We start from the raw sequence: 18,617 nt of genomic DNA on the forward strand, positions 1-18,617 counted from the left end.
GTATTGATTTTTTTTTTGAACTAACCAGAATATATGAAATTCTATTGATGTCTGTCCTTTTTGCGCCCTATATGCAATTTCATTGGGTCCCGATTTTTTCTTTTTTTTTGATGTTTTTGTTTCATTTGTTTGTTTCATTCTAATTCTATGCTTCGAATGTCTTTTCTCTTTAATTTAATGTTGGATTAATTAATTGAAGAAACAAAAGAAAAAACAATGTTTCTTTTTTTCTTCTTATGGATTAATTAGGAAAGAAACAAAAATAGGTGTGAAGGATTTATTTGATTCGATTCGATTGATTTCGAAAAATTCTCGAACGAATCGATCGATAATCATGAGAAATATCGTTGTGTCTATAGAGCTATACAAAGATGAATAAAAGTGACAAATAATTTATTCTTTCGTTCGTTTGCTGCTGCTACCACGCAAAAAAAAAAAATATAGATGACATTCTCAATTCTTTAAAAAGATTTTTGTCATTTTAATAAAATTTAAAATTTATTTTATTTTTTTATTTGCTAAAATGATAAATTATCTTATTTTATTCTGATCAATCCAATTTAAATTAATGCTTTTTTATTCATTTTGAAATACAAAAAGCTATGGCAACTTAATCGTACCGCATAACTGTGGAAATAGTTTTTATATGAGCATGCTGCTCGTTTTTTCGAATTCACACACAAAAGCCACGTGTGTGTGTTCTATTGTATGTTCGGCATTGACTGTATTGAAATTGAAATCGAAGTAACAAATTGTTTCAAACATGAATCAATTTAATATCGAAGATTTTGATGTTGAAACAGAAATTGATAGTGATAATGAAAATGTGGTCAAAGATAAAAATGATGGTCATGATTCAATGGTAAAAGAAGTATCGAAAAAAATTGGTGGTAAAAAACGTGGTGATGATCGACAACCTCAATGGAAATCCGATCGTGCCGAAGTACGAACAGATATTGATGAACATGGTATTAGCAAGAATAAAAAATCTAAACTTGATGTTGAAGAATTATTGGATGTCGATGATGAACAAGCGAAGATTTTGCGAAAGAAATTGCGTCAAAGTTTACGAAAGAAAAAAGCTTTGTATGATTCATTATCTAATCCGATTACTGAACGTATTCATCGTGAAATAAATTACAAAGATCTTAAGGAATCTGTAAAAAAATATGATGAACCAGTTAAACAATTGCGAAATGCTGATCAAGTAGTTTTTCCGGCTGAAGATCGTCAACTGGCTGTTGATACATCAGCACAGAAAAAATTTTTGCAACCTGGAACATCAACAGATTCTGAAACTGTTGGCAAATTGATTAGCCGTATTGAGAAAGAAATTGCTGAAAATCTTGCCGATTCTGGTGATGTAAATGATGGCTCACATGAAACATATCATTCGGTAAATATTTTGTTGTTGGTTTTTTGTACAGGATTTTTAATCTAATTTTGTCTCTTTGATTGATAAGTTTTTGAACCAAAACGAACTTGAATTATTGCGAACATTGGATATGGAAGAGGCCCGTAAGTTGCACAAAGAAATGCAACGATTGCGTGTTCTGATTAGTTATCAAGAGGCTCGTTATCGACGATTGCGTAAGATTAAATCAAAAAATTATCATCGTTTGAAGAAAAAAGATCGATTGAAAAAAGCAGAAGAAGAATTTTATGATCTTGTTGCCAAGGATGCGGAAAAAGCTTACGAGAAAATGGAAGAAATGGATCGATTGCGTGCACACGAACGTGCTACTTTGAAACATTCGAATACAGGTAAATGGGCAAAACGTCAGCTTCTTCGTTCGAAATTCAAACAAACACGAGATAATCTTGATGAACAGCTTAAAACTCATAATTTATTAATGCTTAAACAATCCAACTCGTTGAGCCCTATGGAGTTATGGAAACAAAATGATGAACAAAGTTTCAGTGAACGTTATTCGACACTATTGGAGCTTCCATTACATAAAAATAAGCAGCTAAATAGTTATAATCCATGGTCATCGAAATTGATTCAAGAATCTTCGAATGCAACTTTTACTATTACCGAACAACAGTTTTCTTCGGTTAAAGATAAAGATAAAGATGAAGGTACAGTTAAAGATGACCGTATTGGTAAAGTGGAACGTTGGATTGCAACATTGTCAACAAAAGATTCGGCTAGAAAAATTAATCTTGAAAAATCTTTTACTGATAAAAATATTGAAGTAATCAATTTGGATGATGATGATAATGATGATGAATTCAATGATAATATTGATCTGGCTAAACAATCGAAACAATTGCAACAAGTATTTGGTGATGATAATGTTGTTGAAGATTTTTTGAAAATAGAACAACAATCATCTTTAAAGAAAAAATCTTCAGATAAATATCCGAAATGGCCAACAATGAAATGGACAGGTCATGGCATTAATGTAAAAATGAATTCTAAAAAGCCTAAAACATCCAAACCAATGATCGATAAAGCAATTTTTATTGATCCGAAAAAACAATCAAAAACAGCAGCAGCAGTCCAACAAAAACTTATGATAGATAAAGCTTGTCAAGCAATATTTATTGATCCGGATAAACAATTACAAACAGCTGCCAAATATCAAGGTCATTTGACAGTCAAACAAAGTGGACAATTGATTCGTCCACATGGATCGATTTGGAATCCACAAACACTTGCTCGAACATTTTCTGAACCAACTGTTATTACACGACCGGGACAGGTTATTGAACCAATGCAATCACTTCGTGCTAATAGTGATCAGCCTGTTAATCTTTCGATTCAAAAACCTTCATCTAAAATTCAAAAACAACAGAAAAAACGACGACCATTATCGAAAATGTGAAAACGAAAAATGGTGAAGACAGAGAAAAATCTTTTTTTATAAAAATGATTGATTTTTGAATTTTGAGCTTTAAGTTTTGAATTTTTAAAATATTTAATGATTATAATAATAATATAATTGTAATTTGATGATAATAAAGAATATTTATTAAAATCGAAAAAAAAGAGAGATCTGAATAATCGCAGGGGTTCAATTTATTCACCGGGTTTGTTGTTGTTGTTGTTGTGTATGGTGATTTTGTTCCAAATCGGGATAAATATGATTCTTGTCAACAAAAAAAAAACGAAAAAGAAAAGGATCAGTTCCAAATTAATGGGAAATGTATTGAATCAACATCGGGTATCACAAGTTAAATTTTTTTTTCTGAAATGACATTTGGATTTGTGTACAGGTTGTGTGTAGGTGGTGGTTGTTGATTGGTGGTGTGTAAGCATAATTTTTTTTGAATCATCATTGAATAAACATCACATGATTTGAGTAAAATCACTTTCTTCAAATGTGGACTGTGTGTGGTGGTTATGAACAATATATATATAAATTCATAACATCTTGGCATTTTTGTTGTTGTTGTTTTAATTGATTTTGTTTTTTTTTTCATTTCTCAAATTAATTAAATTAATCAATTAATAAGCTATGTAAATGATGAATGAATGGTGATGATGATGACGATGATGATGATGATCTGAATGAATGAATGAATTTGGTGGGTATGTTTGTCATGGCATCAATTTTGAAAGCGGTAAAAAAATCTGTATTGATTGATGTGGATAAACCAAGAAAATCCTAAAAATGGATTTGTTTTTGTGTAATCAAATCAATTTGAAATAACAAATAATTATCACAATTGTTCATTGTGAGCGTCTGTTTTTTTTTCTCAATAATCTCTTTTTTTTGTATCATCATAATAATCTGATTGATGAATTGGTTGATCTGGTTTAGTTTTGAATATATATAATTTTTTTTTCGTTTTCGATTTCATCGATAATAAACGAGTGTTTTTTATCTATAACATTTTAACACGATGTTTGACAAAAAATATTTGAGAACGAAATGAAACAACAAAAAAAACATTAGCAATATGGATTGCCGGGAAAAATTAAAAAAAAAATTAAACGCAACGATTTTTTCAAAAAAAATGAAATGAAATGATGAGAAAGAATTTCGGGTTTTTTTCTGTTTGTTTGTTATTATTGTTGTCCATAATTAAACGACTAGTGTTGTTATTTTTTTCATCAGTTTTGGATCAGTCAATCAATCAGTGATTGATTTACATTTTATTGATCCAATCGATTTGATGAATGGTTTGGATTTGTTTTGTTGTTGAGAAATATGAATTTGACATTGGCACTAGGATTTTTTTCATTCAAAATTCATTAAATATTGATAATTGAATTGATTTTCGAAACAACAATCGATTTGTTATTATTGTTTGTTGTTGATTGATCTTTGGTCAAATTAATTGGTACATTATTATTATTATTATTAGTTGGATTGGTTGTTGCTGTTGTTGTTGACATATTAATAACATCATCTAAATGATTTTGTTCAGATTTTTTTAATGTTGTTGATAATTTTCGTTGTTGATTATTATTATTATTATTGATTCCATTCATCAATCCATTTGAAATTGATGGAAATAAATGCGTTCCCATTTCATTTGATAAATGATGATTTAAATTTGGATTTGGATTGTGCGAATGATAATGATGTGATGATGATGATGATGATGATGGTGGCCATTCATAACAATTATTTCTATCCATCATCATCATTTTAGCTGCTGCTGTTGTTGTTGTTGATGATGATGATGATGATTGCGAATTTGAATCCAATTTTAATGAATTTGGTGATGGTAATATTTGGCTATGATTATTATTCGTATTAGATGCAGCATGAACAGCAGCTAATTGTTGTGACCATAATGATGAATAATATGATGACCATTGTTGTTGTTGTTGATTTGATGATAATGGTAATGGTGAATGGGAATGACATGTTTGAATTGAATAATGATGATCATAATTATGATGATGATGACTATCACCACCACCACCACCACCGATCAAATATGGTCGAATCATAGATGGCGATGGTGGCGGTAGCGGTGGTGGTGTATGAGCATTTATCATAGCCGATGATGATGATGATGAAGATGATGGTCCACCATTGTTGCTGTTGTTGTTAATACCAAAATGAAACGATCCGGTTTGTAAATCTTTTGAATTTTGTTGTTGTTGTTGTCCATTCGATTGATTATTATTACGATTATTAATGAGGAATGTATCATCATTATTTGTTGTCAAATGATTTTGAATTATTGATCCAGAAATTATCGGTAATCGATTAGCTTTGGCTGTCGAAATAGCACCATTAGATGATGATGTGGATGTAGATGCCGATGATGATGATGATGATGATGCTAACATCATCATCAATTGTGTTGCTGCTGTTGTAACTTCTTCTTTAGTTGCTTGTTGTTGTTGCTGTTTGGGAATGTTTTTCGTTAATTTTCTTATATTATGACCAACATCATTAACAGTATTATCAATTTTACATGTTAAATCAATACAATCATCATCATTATTATTATTATTATTGATTATCATTGGATATTGTTGTTGTCGTTGTTGTAAATTTAAACATAAATCACGAATAGATTTTAACATAGATACAACAGTTATTGTACGATCAAATGGAAAATTTACTGTTATATTTATTGGATATAATGATGGTTTTGTTGTTGTTGTTGTTGATTGTTTGATAATAGATTCATTATCTGATCGTAATCTTTTATTATTATTAAACATTGACATCATCATTGTTGATGATGATGATGATGATTCAATCATAGTACCATTCATTATTTCAGATTGATCTGAATTTATTGGACGTTTATGGCCAACAATATTAATTGGTTTTGATAAATTTTCCATTGGTGTTGATAGTGGTGGTGGTGGAGGTGGAGGTAATGATAATGATGATTTAGATTGAATAATCATTTTAGAAAAATCATCAAAACCAAGTATAGAAGATTCAATATTCATAGGAACATAATAATGACCGGATGGATGTAAAGCAAATACTGGTACAAATGATTGATCATTTGTTGTTGTCGTTGTCGATGTTGTTGATGATGATGATGAAATTGATGATAATAATGATGATAATGCTGATAATATTTCATCACTTAAATCACAATGATGTTCATTATTATCATTTTTAATTAATTTTTGTTGTTGTTGTTTATTTGATAAATTTTCGGTTACTGTTGCAGATGAATTGGATTGTTGTTGTTGTTGTTGTTTCATCAAATGTTGTAATCCATTCATCATAATTGTATCAACATAACATTCATCTTTAATCATATTATTACTACTTTGATCCATTACTTTTTGAAAACGTTCTTTAAATTCTTTTTTAAAATGATAACTTTCATTAACAACATTCATTGTTGAAGATGATTGTTTTTTATTATTATTTGTTTGTATTTCCATATCGAATGGTTCCACTTTTGTTATCGGTATTGTTGTTGTTGTTGTTGATGATGATGAAGTGGAATTGAAAAATGATCTAGATATTGATGGTGGCGATCTAGATAATGTCGAGGATAATGTTGATGATGATAATGATGACGATGATGATGATGATGATGATGATGATTCGGTTGGTGATTGTTGTTTAACAGCTGTAGATGAAGTTGAAAGATCATTGTTCGCAAGACTAGATGATGATGATGATTTGATTGATAATTTCAATGTTTTAGGCAGCGATTGTTGTTGTTGTTGTTGTTCGATTAGCGTCGATGATTGTTGTTGTTGTTGTTGTTGTTGATCATCACAATTATTAACAGAATTATCAATATGATTCAATAATTTATCATTTAAATCATCATTCATATCATAATTTTCGGCCATATATTTTGTTATGACAGCTATTTTTTTAAAAATTTTAAACAATAAACAATCAAGATTAAGAATTAAATCATTCATAACTAACTTACCAATAGATAAATTATCAAATTTTTGTTGAATATGATTAATCATCATTTTTGAATTAAATAATGATTCTGATGATTGATTAGAATTATTAATTGATGATGATGATGATGATAATAATAATAATTGTTGTTTAAAATCATTAAAACAATGTTGAAAACCAAGTTGATAATAATCAAAACGATTTTTTATTAATTCATTTCCCATTTGATTTGAATGTTTTGAACAATAACGAAATAATTGATCATTTGTTGTTGCTGTTGTTGTTGTCATCATCATTTTATTATTAATTAATTCATCCTTATGATTAATATTATTATGATCAACATCAATATTATTATTATCATTATTATTATCATCATTGATAATAAATGGACGACAAATATCTAATAAATGTTTAATATATTTGATTGCCATTTCAATGATTTCAGTTTTTTCAATACGACCACGATTTTGTAATGATGATGATTGCTAATTATCAATAATAAATCAATAATTAATTATTTGAACAAAAAAAATAATAATAATGTTTACCTTTTTAATGAAAGAATTGGGTATTAAACGGCTGAGATCAGTTAAACAATTATTCATACGATCACGGCGTCGTTTTTCAATCATACGATGTGAATATGGATCCTGTTTTTTTTTGATTGATATTTTTTTTTTCAAAAATTACTTTTAAAATCTAATTATAATTTTTTTTTTTGTAATTACCCTTGTTGATTGTTTTTTACGTGCCGGTTGATTATTATTATTATTATTATTAGTGGTAGCATTAGTAATTGTATTTGTCGAAGTAGTTTGTCCCTGATGTTGATGTAACATTGATTGTTGATGATTTAATGATGAATGATGATTATTATATTGATGATGATGATTATGATGATGATGATTTGGATTGGCCATTTGAACATTAGTATTAGCAGCAGTAGCGGAAACAATCGAATTTGATGATGAATGACCGGTAGTTGATGATGTAGTTAACATCATTTGAAATTCTGTAGCGGCCGTGGATGATGATAATGTTGTTGTTGTTGAAATTGATCCATTTGATGATGATAATTTACCATCAATATCGATTGCTACTAATGATGATGATGATGATGATGATGTTTGTTGAGCAGTATTATTAATCATTGTTGATCCTAAAAATTGTTGATGATTATTATGTTGATGTGGATGATGTGGATGTTGAAATTGTTGCGGTTGTTGTTGTTGTTGTGAATTGATCAACATTTTGGATAAAATATTTGTATTTGAATAGAATCGATGTTTATGATCAATATGGGCCAACGATGATGATGATGATGATGTAACATTTGTTTTGATTGAATAATAAGAATCTTCTTTTTCTTTTTCTTCTTCTTCTTCTGGTTGTTTTTGTTGTTGGATAATATTTGATGATGTTTTAATTACTTGATGATTATTTAAACAACAATAACTATTATTACAATTAATCAAGTTCATATTCCAAATTTCTAATGATGATGATGATCATCATCATCATCTTATTTCAATTTTGATTATTATCACAATTTAACTTTTTTTTAAATCAATAAAAAAAATTGACATTTAATCAATCATGTTGCTATGCAATTTTTTTAAAAAAAAATGTTATTGGTATGTTTATTTGTTAATTTGTATCTCTATACTTGTTGCATTCGAAATAAAGTTTGTTTGTTACATTGATTCTCATTCATTCATTCATCACATATCATCATTCATTATAATTTGGATTTGATACAAATAATTTCTTCATTCTTCATCTTATATTTTTATTTTTTAATAAGGATGAGGGGGTTAACAATAACAACAGCAACAAATTTAATTTTTTCGATGATCAATAATAATAATTTGTTGATTATTGATTATTATTAATTGAAATTTAAAATAACATTCTATTTACAAATAATAATAATAATAATAATAATAATAATAATAATAATGATTATAAATTGATTAAAATAAGAAGAAAAAACAAGGGGAAAAAAACAGGGGAAATGACTTACCACTTTTATTGTCAATTTGTATTGATAATGTGGGTGGTGATGGTGGTGGTGGTGGTAGTGGAAATTGATGATGTCGATAATTTTTTTGTTGTTGTTGGTGGTGGTGGTGGTGATGATCCATGATCATCATGATCATCATTATCATCATCATTTAAAACATTTTGTTTAAGCTGATAGTAACGAAATAAATAAATAAACGGAAGTGAATATTTTAAAATGAAAAAAAAACTAAACAAAAATTCAAAAGAAAATCAAACGTAATGGATTGAATTATTTAACAAAAAAAAAAAATTTTTTCGAAAAAAAATTCATTGGAAATCTGTAAAATCTGTTTCTGATCACAATCAAAAAACAAACAGATTCAATCATTTAAAAAAAAAAATCACTGAAAAAAAAGTTTCGATTGCAATCGGCATCAAACTGATGTTTGTTTGTTTGTTTGTTTTTTTTATTTAGAAAAAAAATTTAAAATTCAAAAAATAATAATAATCTCTTCATACAAATCATCATTTGATGATAATGATACGTTCATTAATGTAGAAACAGAAAATCGAACCGAATCTAATCTTATCAATCTTTTAATAAATTAACATCATCATCATATGATAATTGTGAATGAAGTTTTAGTTTGATTTTTTCGTTTTTTGGTTTAGTTAGTTACGATGAATAAAAATGATAAAAACTTAGGAATCTCTTTATATATCGTCGAATCATATATTGCATCAAGGTCAATCAAATCAATCAATCGATTCTGCAAAATTGATTGATTCATTGATTCGAATATATCATGATTAACACGTGTTCAATTATTTTTAATTATGAAATAACATTTACTTACATTAATCGTAATTTTTGAATTTGAAAAAACATTAGTGAGTGCGTGTGTGTTAGTGTAAATTTATTCGTTGTAAAATAATCAGATCATTATCATCATTATCATTTTTATTTGGACAACCGAAACAAATAAATAATTCACAGATTGATTTTGGTTGATTGTGTCACAGCATTTTTGAATTATCGAGAAAAAACAAAATAAATAATGAAAAACAACAAAACGGACAACAGAAACAGAACAACAGAAAAACTGAATTTTTTTTTGAAAAAAAATTCACCAAAAAAAAGGGTTAAATCAACACAGACAAAACAATAAATGATGAATGAATTGACAATTCAATTCTAATTTGAATCTTTCTTTCTTTTCGTTTTTTTTGTATAATTGAATAGATTGAGAATTTGAATTTAGTTATTGTGTTTGGTTATGCTTCAAATGCTGTGCTGGTTGTTTTAGTTGTGCGACAACATTAAGAATAAGGATAACGTTTGTCTAGTTTATTTCACATTGTCGTCGTCGTCGTCGTCGTCTTCGTATGGTTGGCCAATATATTAAGCGGTGAATAGACACAGTGTGTGTGTTTTTTTTTGTTCTTTGCTCTGCAAAAGTCTCGACGACGGCGGCAAGCAAAATGGGAATTATTGGTTAAATAATGGTTGATGGTGGTGGTGGTGGTGGTTATATAAGTGTTTGTAGTTGGCTGGGATATATTTTCCCATCATCATCCGACGAGAGAAAAAAAAAATTTCAACTAAACTGAACCGACGTCGTCGTCGTCGTCATCATTATTATTATCATCATCAACATCAACGACGAGAAATAAATAAATTTAAAAAAAAGTCGGTCGTCGGTCTGCTGGCTCCCAGTCTATTTGTATGTGTGTATGATGTGTGATTGGCAATCGGTTTCGGGCGCAATATTATATATCCGTATGTATAAATGTATGTGTGCATACATAAATCAGACGACATCACTATAGTCATGAAAGAAAGAAAAGAAGAAAAAAAAACAGAAAACCAGAAAAGGCAACCAGATATATGACGCCTGTACCGTGTATATATGAATACAGTGAATGATGATGATGTTAGTGTTTGGTGGAACAATCTGAATGTTTTTTTTTTTTGAAAAAAGACGCCTTTCATTCAATGATATTTGAATGTTTGATCATGATATTCTGGGTTTTTTCTTTGTTGTTGATTAATCATTAAAATGATTTTAAATTAAAGTAAATTTTATTGGTAGAAAAAAAAATTACAAAATTCCGCTTCCATGTGATTTCAAAAAAGAAAGAGAGATTCTTAAGAATAACATGTTTGTTTTCGTTTATTTTTGGGTAAACATTAAAGCAATATCCAAGTATCTGGTTTATTAAAAAAAAAAATATATTGTCTGGCTTGGTATTTCTTCTGGAATTATCTAATAAATTTTTTTTTTGTTTTTTGTTTGGTCGGAAATATTATTATTATCCACGTGATCATACAAACACCATTACCATTACTACTACTACTACTATTACTAAGTTCAGTTATTATCATTATTGAAGATGATACTGATGATGATGATCATTTAATATGTGTGTGGGGGGATTCATGGATATGGATGGCGTCCAGACAAGGGCGTAATTTTATTATTATTATTATTATAGACCGGCTATAAGTGTGTGTTTGTGCATAGTACATATATTTCAGTATAGTTAAATACATCTGTATAGAGAAAAAGAGCGAGCGAGAAAATACCCACATCAGAGATAATGCCAACTAAAATGATAAAAAAAAATTAAAGCAAATATAAAAAATAAAGGAAACAAACAACAACAACAACAACGTGATCTTAATGGCAGAGCATATACAGTATGGAGAAAGCATGGAGCCAAAGAATAGAAGGAAATATTATTGAATGATGATGATAATGATCAGTATTTGGATTTATATTAACAAAATATAAATTGATTTGATAATGATTTAAGCATGTACAAAACTGATAATCATCATTATCATTATAATATTGCAATCCTATAAATGAATGAATACACAGTGTTGTTGTTGTTGTTATGTTTGGAGAATGGGGTGGATGGATAAATCTGCACCCATTAATCGATTAATGATATAAAGAAGAAAAAAAACATCATTCATTTTGTTTTTTTCTCTTTTCTATCCATTTTTAGTTAAACGCGTGACTTCTACACAATCATTCTATCTATCTATATTGTGAATGTACGTATGAATGAATGGAAATAATATAAATGTAGTGGGTGGATGGATGATGGGATTTTTTTTTGTTTTCTGAGAATAACTCTATAGTTGTTGTTGTTGTTGTTTTTCTATTTTTATTTAATTTTTATCAACATGATGAACGTGTCTCTCTTTGTTTTTCTACTATTACAATGTTATTTTGAATGAATGAAAAAACAAAACAAGAAAAGGGTTAAAATATATGTGTATGATGATGTGAAACGTGTACAACAAATCGATACAATAATATTATGTCTGTAATATATAATGAAAAAAGAAAAAACAAACATTGGATTCTGATGATGGTGGCTATGGATATCTTTATGCTTGTTGATTAGTTCAAACGATCATCATCATCATCAACAACAGGAACATATAGTTTTTCAAGCTAAAAACCAAAACCAAAACAAAGTGAATGTCAATGAATTTTTCTGATTATTATTTAATATAGACAGACAGTGAATAAGGATGATATAATAAAATAAAGTTTGGGTGCGGGTATATATACAGAGAATTTGCGGTTAATATTAATGTTATAATGATGATGGCCATAACCATTCAATTTTTTGTTGTTGTTGTTGTTGTTGATTATCATCCAATTTGATTGAAAAAAAACTGGTTACATTGTACCAAATATTATACGGGAAACAAAAAATCAATTCTGCTATTGCTGTTGTTGTTCAAATTCAAATCTGAAAAAAAATTCAATTGTCAAATCGATTTCTTGCTGACCGGTTTCTTTTTTTTATTCTTCTTCAGTGTTAAGAAAATTTGATTAAATTGAAAGATTTTTTGTTGTTGTTGAAAAAAGTGGGCAGTACTAATGATAATCATGACTGCCTTTTGTTGTTTAATGCATTCAACCCTTTTATCCCCTTTTTTATAAAAGCACTTACCCCTTTTCCATCATCATCAACAACATCAATAAGTTTTCTATTAAGGAACTGATTGATGTTTTTTTTGTTTTGTATTCTTGCAAACCCGAAAAGAGAAAAAAAAAAACATTGACAACAGAAGCTAAAAATGATGATGATGATAATCAAAAAGTTTTCTTTCTTTGATAGACAACAGCCAGATCTTTATCTTTGAACTAAACTAGAAAAAAAAACCGAAGGAAATAGTTTTTTTGCTGTTGTTGTTGTTGTTAATCAAGCGCACCCATCAAAAAAGTTGCTTGGTAGTGAAAGGGTTAATGATTTTTTTTAAAGAAAAAAGCAGCAGAAGAACCTGATCACATTGAGAAACTAAAAAAAAACCAAAGGTAAATCATTACCATCCATGACCGACCAACCGACCGATCTTATTGACCGTACAAACATCAACAGCAGCCACCAGTTCAACAAAGCAGCAAATGAATTCCAAGAATTTTTCTGTTTTTTTTTTTTATTATTTTGGAAAACAAAATTTCATTGCAAGCCCTGTTCCAATTTCGTGTTGTTGTTTTACTTCTTTTTTGTTTTGAATCATCATAATGATTATGGAATGAACCCGAAAAAAAAACATAAGCAATCAACCATACAAAATCGTGTTGATGATGAAAATGATCACGCAAAATGAATGAAAGAAACTTTAAAATTTCATTTTATTCAATGAAACTAAGAATTTAAAGCAACCAAGTTTGAACAGAACTATTTTTTTTCAAAAAACAAATTTGTATAAAGTGAGTGGGAGAAAAAAAATAAACCAGAAAACCAAAAAAGAAAACAACAAAACAAAAACAGGAGCTACCCAAGAATGGTTAAATTAATGAAACTTCAAATGAGAAATTTGCTTGAAATTTGAATGTTTTATTCATGAAAAATTCTTATTTTTGTTGTTGTTGCATACAGGTTGTTTATGATCAGAGAGAGAGAGAAACAAAACGTGATCCTTTTTTGATTTTATCCTCAAAACACACTCAGACGATAATCAAACAAAAAAACAAGAAAAAAAAGTATCGAAAAATTTGAACAAGCAAGAGAGAGAGAGAGAGGTGAAAGGGTTAAACAAATTCTACATCAACAACAACTGATTAATATGAAAGCAAGGCCAGTGACCTGTGATGATAATGATTATGATTATTATTAAAATGGTCAAAGGTTTTTCGTTGTTTAAGCTAAAGCTTTTAACAACATTCAAAATGATGATTCATAAATTTCCCTAAAAAGATCATTAATGATGGTTGTGGTTTATTGGATTCTAAATGAATGAATGAATGAATCGATAATCGGTTGATCAATTTGTATAAAAAAAATGTCTATAATGATCATCATCATCATCATTATTCAAATACAATGTATCTTCTTTTCTTTTTTTTTTTTGTTTGTTTGTTTGTTTGAATTTGAAGAAAAAACATGTTTTAAATATATTTTTAAAAAATATTTGATTCTTATGAAAGGGTTATTGTTCAAACTTGAATAACAACAACAACAACAACAAAAAACATTTGCAAGAACGGGTTAACGATGATGATTTTTATAATAAAAAAATTCCAGTATTTTTAATGATAACTATTAATAACTTCTTTTTTTTCTGTTGTTCAACATCCATCGAATATTGCTCAATCAATATACTAAAGAATCATTATCATTAACAGGTCTAAACTAGGTAAATTAACCCTTCTATTTTTTGGTGGATTTTCTGGAAAGAAAACAAAAGGATTAATTTTTTTCTTTGAGAAAATCCATGCAAATCAGTCAATCAATTGCTTAATGAGGTAAAAAAAATGAAACAATTTTCTTTTTTCTTTTTTTTGAAATCTTGAGAAAAATAATTGATCAAGTTAGCCAAATGAAAAAAAAGAAAGAAATGAATTCTACTTCTGCTGCAGCATTTATCCGATTATCATTATGATGATTAAGAATTTAGAATCACTAATTGGGCACCATTATTTTTGTTTTGTAATGCAAAAAAAAAAAAATTGTTTGAATTAATTTTTTTGATTGACATTCAAACTAACGAAAACAAAACCAAACAAAATAGTTTTTTCTGTTTCGGGATAATAATGGTAATCATTATGGTAGACAGCCCATTTATAAATTGAAAATTGAAATTTTTTTTTCGCAAAATTATTACATTGTTGTTTTAACTAATCCAGGAAAATCTGTTGCACTTTCAATCCAAATTAAAATTGATTTTTTTCCTCGTTCTTTTTTTTTGTTCTTTTCTCTCAGACAAATTTTGTCATTCTTTTTTTGCTGTTGTTTGAAAAGAAAAACGAAAAGTAAAAAGTTTTCAATTGCAGGAAAAAATCCAAGAAAAATCATTAAATATAGATCAAAAATGAAAATTGGAAAAAAAGGGCTAAACAATTGACATAAGATAATGAAATTTGTATAAAAAGTGAATAAATTGAACACATTAGCAATCAACCAATGTTTGTTTGTTTGTTTGGCGTCTTTTTTGTCAAGTATCACTGATATCCAAATATGGTTTTATTAGTGACCTGGGTAATCTGGTTTTAGATAACCAAGAAAAAAAAATTATAAGATAAGAAATTATTTAAAAGAAATAAACAAAAAAAAACAAACATTCAATATATTCTCGAAGAAATTCAAAGAAATATATTTCATTTCAAACATTTTGGTTGTTGCTGTTGTTGATTAATGTTTCAATTCTCGCCTTTATCAATGAGAATATCTCTCTTTGGAAAAGAAAAATCATTGGATATAATAAAAATCCCAGGCAACAAACAAAATAAATTTTCAGGATTCCCCCCCTAATCGTTTTAGGGCAACAAAAAAAAAATTTCATCCAGAAGCGAAAAATAAAAAGATTAACAGCAGCAGCCAAACGTCAAAAAGGTCAAAGCCTTTTTGTTGTTGTTGTTGTTGTTGTTGTTTACGGTTCAAATACGAATCAAGTGATAATCAACAACAACAACAACAAAAAAAAAGGGTTAATCAATTGATTACACACCAAAGCGAGAGAGAAAGAATCAAGCCTTTGAAAAAAATGCGCATGTCTTTTTCTTCTTGTTGTTTTTTTCCCAATGTATACATGCCATAAACTTGAATTAATAATTTAAATTAGCCCAAATTGATATGGGCATTAAATTATATTTAAAAAAAAGTTTCTGCGAAATTTACTGGATGTTCAAACGAGAAAAAAAAATACAACGGTTTCCAAGAAAAAGAAGAAGGAGAGAGAGAAGGAGAAAACGTGATGAAAATAAAAAAAAAATATCATTCAAGTTATCAGAATATGTTGATCATGATGAGGGTCACCCAAAGGGTTAGATGATTTTTGTTGTTGTTGTTGTTGATTTGTTTGAACGAAATTCAGGAAGTAATAGAGAAATTAATTGAAATTTTTCAACAACAATCTATGTGTTTTAGATTCTATTATTGGATGATGATGATGATGATGATTGATAATAAATCAATCGATCAATCGATATCAGCCGATCTAATCAAAAAATATTTTTTGCAATCATTTTTTTTGGCATAACTCCCATTTAAACAAGGAAGCTATAAGCATTTTGAATATGAAATCCTTATGATTGAATCCTTTTTATTTGAACAAACAAACAAAAAAATACATTTTCCATATTTATCAATTGAGAAAAATATTTCAATTCAAGATTAGTATCTTCTCATTATCATATCATAAGCACACATACAGAGAAAACAGGAAAAAAAAGATGACTCTTCTTGTTTTTCATCATCATTTTAAATGAAATTAATCCTCATAATCATAATCAAACATCAAACATCAATGATTGTCATGTGCATATATAATTTCATATCAAAAAAAAAAAAAAAAAAAATAGTGTCGCCTGACAACTGTATATACTGATCGATATCGATTGATGGATGTACTAATAATATTGTACGCCCAGATTAAACAAAGTGAGGAATGTATTTCGTACACGTGTCATATACGATGATACAACAACAACAACAACGTATCTTTATATCATTGGGTGCTGATTTTGGGGATTTTTTTTTGTTTTTGTTGTTAAAAATGGAAAAAAAGTTTAGTTTTATTTTATCCCGGATTTTAAAGGGAATTAAATTATTGATGATTCCTATATCAGTAACCCTTTTACATTTGTCAATATTGATGATTGATTGATTTGTTCGTTTGTTTGTTTGTTCGTTCGTTTGATTGTTGACAAATGATATGGATTTTTTTCGATCGAATCATGCGCAATAAATCAATTGATTTTGGGCGTTTTAGATAAGAATTTTGTTGAAGAAAAAAACAAAATTTCAAAACTGATCTAAAGTTACATCATTCAAAAAAAAAAGTATCATTATAAAGATCGATTTTTTAACGATTATAAAATTTCAATCGAATCAATCAATCATATTCAACAAACAAACAAAAAAACAAAAAAAATGGATCGAACTAATCGAAATGTACAGAAAAATAATCAAATCAATCAATCGATTGATCAATAGAATTTGTGCACTTGAAGTTTATTTTTTTTGCGAAAAAAAAACTTCAATTTTTTATATATTAACAAAAACCAAACCAAACCAAATAAAGTTTGTCACGCGATGGTCATATACAACAACACTGTATACAGTTAGTTGAGGGGGGAAAATTTCCTTGGAAATTTATTTATCAATTTATTTGAATATCTGGTTGGTCCGGTACAAACAGTAGATGTATATCATTTGTTTGTTTGTTTGTTTGATCATTATTTGTTGCAAGAAAAATGATTCGAAAATGAAAATTCAATTCAAACAAAAAAAAAAAGAAAAAAGAAAAAATTTATCGGTTATCATTATCGATCACAAGGATATACACACACACACACACACACATGCATATAGGATATTTGTCGAGAAAAAAAAAGAAACCTTTGATACCAGAAATAATAATAATTTGTTAAACAAAGTAAAGATATCGACAAATGAAAGAAATGCGAAACTGATTTGGTTTTTTTTTCTCTCTCGATTAGATACATCCATTTAGGTTTCTCAATTGATTAAAAAAAACTTAACTAAAGTAAAGTAATATGATTCAATCAAATATTCAAATTATGTTTCTTCATTGATCAAAATTATCAATGATGATGATGATGATAATTTTCATTTCATGTGACATATATGGTTTGTATCGATTGTAGCTTATGAATTATGAATATTGATTTGAAAATAATGGTCAATGTACTTTTTTTCACTTCAATTTATTTATTGATTACAAAATTCATTGAGAAAATGAAAATGTCATATGCAGTGATCAAATAATGATATCCGGAATTTATTTTTTTGATTTTTTTCGAATAAATCTAGGTTAAAAACCGGTTATCATGTTTTTTTCGGATTTGGATTTGAATTCAGATTCAGATTCAATCACGACAAATCAAATCACGATCATTAACCTTTATTTATTTATTCAAAATTCACTTGATTTTTTTTCTATGGTTTTTTTTTTGTTTTTTGGTTTTGACAAGGTCAAATTTAGGTCAATATAGGAGAAAATTTTCTGTAATCGAATAAAGAAAGAATTCTTTGAAGTTGAATAAACGATTTTTATTTTCTTGATTTCAAATCAAAGAATATCATTGAAATGCATTTTGATATTTCAGATTTTTTTTTCTGTTGTTGGTTTCATTAATATTTGATTATAATTTTGGCATATCGATTATCGATTTGACATCATCATTCATTTAGAACACAGCAGAATTTTATGAAACAACACTTAGTTAGTTATTTGGTCTTTATTTTCATATGACATTCACACCATCATTAGATCATCAACAAACATACACACACATACACATCACC

General features: G+C 27.9%; 2 protein-coding genes across 2 annotated transcripts; one reads left to right on the forward strand and one right to left on the reverse strand.

Annotated features, from left to right (window-relative positions):
* The first annotated feature begins 662 nt into the window (after positions 1-662).
* On the forward strand, positions 663-3,010 carry LOC113789804 (uncharacterized). Its single transcript, XM_027339387.2, has 2 exons — positions 663-1,396; positions 1,464-3,010. Exons 1-2 carry the CDS (start codon positions 764-766, stop codon positions 2,829-2,831), a joined length of 2,001 nt encoding a protein of 666 aa, XP_027195188.1. The 5' UTR covers positions 663-763; the 3' UTR covers positions 2,832-3,010.
* LOC113789559 (uncharacterized) lies at positions 2,900-10,585 on the reverse strand. The gene is made up of 6 exons (XM_075820090.1): positions 9,674-10,585; positions 8,836-9,005; positions 7,541-8,724; positions 7,361-7,462; positions 6,832-7,297; positions 2,900-6,762 (listed from the first exon to the last, which is right to left on the reverse strand). Exons 3-6 carry the CDS (start codon positions 8,291-8,293, stop codon positions 4,205-4,207), a joined length of 3,879 nt encoding a protein of 1,292 aa, XP_075676205.1. The 5' UTR covers positions 8,294-8,724; positions 8,836-9,005; positions 9,674-10,585; the 3' UTR covers positions 2,900-4,204.
* Positions 10,586-18,617: the final 8,032 nt, after the last annotated feature.

The sequence above is a fragment of the Dermatophagoides pteronyssinus genome, unplaced genomic scaffold, assembly GCF_027571235.1.
Source record: "Dermatophagoides pteronyssinus isolate colony J.1.1.1.1 unplaced genomic scaffold, Derpt_VIB-CSIC_2022.12 sq0005, whole genome shotgun sequence".
Lineage (NCBI taxonomy): Eukaryota > Metazoa > Arthropoda > Arachnida > Sarcoptiformes > Pyroglyphidae > Dermatophagoides > Dermatophagoides pteronyssinus.